Here is a 5543-nt window from a genome sequence, read left to right as displayed (position 1 = left end):
CCCCCACGATATGGTTACACAGCAACGATTATTTGCTTAAACTGATGTTGGATTACAACTATGCAAGTGAACTTCTATAAATATATATATTGGAGCATGTTTTATAACTAAACAGTAGGAATAAATAAATAAATAATTTCATCGATAGATAGATACTGAAATAAAAGTGTGACAAGTAGCAGAAAGCTGTTAATAAAACATGAAAGAGAACTTAAGGTTTTTGACCCAAATTTTTCTTTTACTTTGATCTCAAGTTGACCAAGGGACTGTAGACCTAATTTGAAGTAGAAATGTAGATTCGCAGGTCTGAGTACACTGAGAAATCTTAAAATTTTTGACAATATCCTTCTTTGACTTTTAAAGAAAATCCATAATTCTTAAAAATGTATTTTCAGCTCTAGGATATTTAATTCACCCATAACCAGTAAAGTAAAGATTTTAAGGGTATCATTTTGAATCGGTCTTTCCGCTCTGTAAACACTAAACAATAAACAGAGACTCACTTGAAACTAATTCAACAGTCCCTTAAACAATAAAAACAGTTATGTTCATTCTAAAAACTAGAATAAAATTGTTGTTAAATGTGTTGAACAGTCGTTAACAAAATAGTAAAAAAATTTGGCCAAAAAGGTTTAAAAGAAGAAAAATGTATGTTTATTAAACTTAATTCTGTTTTGATCAGTTGTAAATCGGGCATTGCCCTCTTTGCATGGAGGGTCACTTGAAATTATGCTCACAGTCCTGAGTCCCTTAGAGCTAAATGATGTAAGCCCTGATTTACGTAATGGAAACAGTCTTACGAGGTTCAAACCCTTGTATAGAAACAGTTAAGTATTCAGGTATCAGCTGATCTCTTAGAAAAAGTATGTGGGTCAGAATACTTTTTGCTTTATTCTCTTCACAGAGTCTCAACAAAAACACGACTGGGGTGGGGGGAGGGGGTAATAAACATTGGGGTTTAAGGGCAAAAGAAATGGACTATAAGAAGCGAGGCTTTAGGTTGCGATAAAAACGTATTTTAAATATTTACGCTAACATATTATTCCTGCGAAATCGAATAATGCAAATCTTATAACCCCAAATTAAATATTAAAATTCATAATTGCTGATCAAGATTTAGTCAAAATTTCATAAGATACGCCCCCCCCCCCCAAACATGTTGGAAAATGTTGATCACTATAGCGTATTCAAGTGACCCTCCATGCAAAGCAGGCAATGTCCGATTCATAACGATACCCTTAAAACCTTTGTCTGATAAAGTATGCATTAATGACATGAGTATTTCAACTACAGAGCAACTTTTAAAACATATTTGAATTAAACACTTTTTACTCTAGAAAAAAACCCCAACAATTTATCAGAAAAAATGTTTTAGGCCTTGAGGGTGACGTTGTTAATCGGGCATTGCCAACTTTGAGGGTCCACTTGAAATAACGCGTACAGTCCCTTTCATGAAAAAAGTCTATATTTTTTATTAATTCCCATGAACGGGGGGGGGGGGCGAACATTTCAGACAACAATACTTGAAGTTGAGAGAAGATCACCAATGAAGGTTTTTGTACAAGATAAAGGATGAAGAACTGGGGTTAGAAATTATGAATAAGATCATGAGAAAATGAGATGGATCAAGATGTCGAAAATGCATCTAAATTAAAAATAATAAGTGAGAAGGATTACGGTGTCATAACGGATCTAACTCATACGAGAGGGATCTGAGTGTCAAAGTGTCGAAAATGAATTTAAATCATAAATGAGAGGGATTAAGGTGTCAAAAACGGATCTAACATATCAATGAGAGGTGATCAAGGTGTCTAAAATGGATTAAATCATAAATGAGAGGGATAAAGGTGTCAAACACGGATCTAACACCTCAAGAGAGGGATCAATGCGTCTAAAATGGATCTAAATTATATGAAAGGAATCAAGGTTTCTAAAATAGATTTAAATCTTAAAAGAGAGGGATTAAGGTGTCAAAAACGGATCTAACACATCAATGAGAGGGATCAAAGTGTCGAAAAAGGATTTAAATCATATGACAGGGATCAAAGTGTCGAATATGGATTTAAATCATAAATAAGATGAATCAAATGGTTAAAAAGATATTTAGAGTAGGAACAAAGCAAAATGAGGAAACTTGACAATCAAAATATTTCAGAAAAGATTTTAAAGATTTTAAGAGCAATCGAAGATTTTCATCTTTAAGCGAGGATTCATTTATTATTAATTTAAAAATACTCATCCTTCTTCGAAAGTCTCACCTTGAAGCATAGACCTAAAAAAAAATTAGTTTTAATTAATATTTCAGTGTATTACAGTAAATTGCATGGTTTATATCAAACATAGTTCCTTCCTCTCCCTCTAAATAATGCATTGCAATGAGCAAAGATTTCATATTTTTTCTCAAATATATTAGGAATGATAATGGAAAGCTTTAATTGTAAAATGTTATTTTGGGTAAAAATATCGATAAGTTGATGTTTAATTTGCTTTCCCATATTTTAGTGAATATCCCTTATACCAATAGAAGCAAGATTACAAAACAGAAAAATTTCCCAAATCCATATCTTTCTATTTTATATAGCGCAATAAAAATAAAAGATAAGGCCGACAACACTTAAGTAACAAAAGTTTACTTTTGATACTTAGCTAATGTAAACTTTGAGCAATAAATATAAAAAATTCAGTTTGAACAATCTCATTTCTAAACAGGAATTGAGGTAAGACTATTAAAATGATTAAATTTTTATCATTCGTCTTCTGACGGACGTTGAACCCACTTCCATTTGGACAGATTCAGAATTCAGATCTGTTTGCATTTGTACGGATCCAAATACCGGATCCTTTCAAATGGACGGATCAATTTATCACATGAGGATCGTATCCATTTGCATAAAGTCAGCTCCAGGATCCGGATCATCTTATATTAGGATAGATCCAAGATCCGGATCGACTTACGTCAGGACGGATCCTGAACCCGGGTCAAATTACATTAGGGCGGATCCAGGCCCCTGACTCGAAAATAAAGACAGATCCAATTATTTTGGTCGGATCCTGGATAAGTCCAGAAACATTCAAATGAGGACGAATGTAAGCTCAGTGTAAAAAAAATAAAATCGTGGAAATACCTAACCACAATATCCTGGTATACTTGTAGTGTACGCAATAACCTAGTATACCTGTACGCAACATTTTGCCATACATGTACGCAATATCCTTGTATACCTGTACGCAATATCCTGTTTTAACTATACACAATGACCTGGAATTCCTGTACGCATTATTCTGATTTACCTGTATGCAATGTCTGTGACTGCGAATACATGAGGGGGAACCTCATGTCTCTTTTTCCCCTTGTAGATCTCGATAATTTTCTCACTGTAGATCGGTAGACGTTTATAGGGGTTCACAACAACACAGAACAAACCGGAATACGTCTAGACAAAAAATAATCATGATAAAATTTTGCCTGAAAAATAAAATAGCGACGGTTGAAAATAATTTAATTTCGTAAGGCTAAATTCTATAATATGCAAACTTAAAAATTCTACTTAAACGGTTTCATTTTTTACACCCCCCACCCCCTTTCGGAAACAGTTTAATTTCCATGATTTCAGGAATTTATTTTAAGGTTTATTCGCTGAATTGGGAGAAATTGGAAAATAATAAATTTCAGCGTACGAAGTATAAAATCTAACAGAAATAAAAACTTGCCTTCTCATATAAAATACTCAATTCTTCCTATCAAAACTCATAACTACCCCCCTTACCTCCCGGAAAGGGGGATAATTTTTGAAAATTTATATCCCGGACACACAATTTTGAAATTCATCAAGTTTTGAGATTTAGTTTAAAACATAAATTCAAGACAATTTTTAATTAGAAGCCTTAAATACAAATAAGTTTTTTGCTACGTGGGGAGGGGGCCTCAATATAACGGGTCTTCAATTAACTGAGTAGAAAAGGAAAAAATAAAGATACCGGCTAACGAAAAATACTCACATAAATAAGGCCGGAATAATATCTCTCTTTAATATTATGCAGGACGCTGGCTTCGTTCAAGCAAGTCAAATTCGCCATATCTTCCTGTTTATCATACTTAGGGGGGTTCATCTTCTGCATATCATCTTTAGAGACTAGTTTTTTCTTACAGGTCTCAACTATCTCAACCTCCACCTCCTCCCCTTGGGTCCTCTTCATGGAGGCCGCGATAAACCCGTAGGTCTCATCGGGGACCCATACTAGCCGTTTTTGAGCCCATTCGGCCTGGGTGGCGGGGTCACTAAAAGCATTTCTATCCACGACCAAGAACTTAAGTTCCGGATCGGATCTATCAACTTCGGTCATTATAAACTAGTCCGATCACTTCAGGAGTCAAATAAATATATAATTTTATTATAAATAACTAAGGTTAAAGGTACACATGAAGTGTGGTTGGGCCGAATCTAGGCAGTGTGGTATGTCCACATGTCTAGTAGAAGGGCCGAGTTTGACTGTAAGGATTGTAGTGTATACCTGCTTCAGTCTGACTCACTCTAAAGTCTAAACTAACTTTCACCCTGCCGCGCCAATTCAGAGACAAATACATCCCGAGCACAAATACAACTTAAACTTTAAAATTAACGTTAGGAAACACCCAAAAATTAATAAAACCCGAAAATAATTTAAAAACCTGAGACACTGAAAGAATTAAGACTAAAGAAATAAAAAAATCTCATTTCAAAACTGAAAATAAGTATGCAAAAGTAAAATTCTAGCATGCATATTCGATATTCTATTTCTATGCGGAAATTCAACAGGTTTAAATTTTGCAGGGTGTGTCCACAAGTCCATAGCAGCTATAAAACCACGTGCTAGTAGGTCGGATGTGTAGTATAGCGGATTTGGCGTAGGTCAGAAGTGGAGTATGGCGGATAAGTGTAGGTCGAATTAAATACACCACCGTTATAACATCGTCTATACGCAATTCATCATAATAAAATTGAAATTTTCAATTGTTATTTTACATGAAGAAGAAATTAATGAAGGTTATAATGTTACATCATATGTTACTTCGTCGCGCAACATCCCCCCTACATGAACTTCTGACCTACTAACTTTCCGACCTACTGCAATATCGGACCTACGCCAGTTGCTTATTTTTGTATATTTGAGGGTTAGGTTAGGTTAAGACAATTTCTGGGCCGAGTAATGCGGCTAGGACAGGTTAGGGCCGGCCAAGCGCCGCGGCTAGGACAAGATGGGGGGCCGGGCGCTGCGGCCATAAGTCCATATAGCAGCTGTAAAACCACGTGCTAGTAGGTCGGATGTGTTATAGTAGGCCCCCCCTTGTATGTAAATAATTCCTAAAAATATGCATTATTTACCCAAGTAATAATTTTGGGGAAAATCCGCGGAAATTCCCAGGAATCTTTCCTGGGAATCCGCGGAAATTCCCAGGAATCTTTCACAGGAAAATCCGGTGAAAATGTCGACAGCTATTCCGAGGAATTTCTCGTAACTCATTCCGAGGAACCAGGTCTGAGGAATTTCTTGTAACCCATTCC

The 5543-nt window shown here is 35.5% G+C and overlaps 1 protein-coding gene across 1 annotated transcript in view; it reads right to left on the bottom strand.

Annotated features, from left to right (window-relative positions):
- LOC111697630 (myosin heavy chain, non-muscle) overlaps positions 1 to 4527 on the bottom strand; it is a 57954-nt gene extending 53427 nt beyond the window's left edge. The window contains exons 1-3 of the mRNA XM_023467696.1: positions 4000 to 4527; positions 3292 to 3434; positions 2259 to 2272 (exon numbers count right to left, since the gene is read on the bottom strand). Of these exons, the coding sequence (XP_023323464.1) occupies positions 2259 to 2272; positions 3292 to 3434; positions 4000 to 4344 (502 nt within the window). The 5' untranslated portion in view covers positions 4345 to 4527. The remainder of the gene's footprint in view (positions 1 to 2258; positions 2273 to 3291; positions 3435 to 3999) is intronic.
- Positions 4528 to 5543: the final 1016 nt, after the last annotated feature.

The sequence above is a fragment of the Eurytemora carolleeae genome, unplaced genomic scaffold (genome assembly GCF_000591075.1).
Source record: "Eurytemora carolleeae unplaced genomic scaffold, Eaff_2.0 scaffold133, whole genome shotgun sequence".
NCBI classification, from domain to species: Eukaryota; Metazoa; Arthropoda; class Copepoda; order Calanoida; family Temoridae; genus Eurytemora; species Eurytemora carolleeae.
This window is presented reverse-complemented; position numbering and strand designations above follow the sequence as displayed.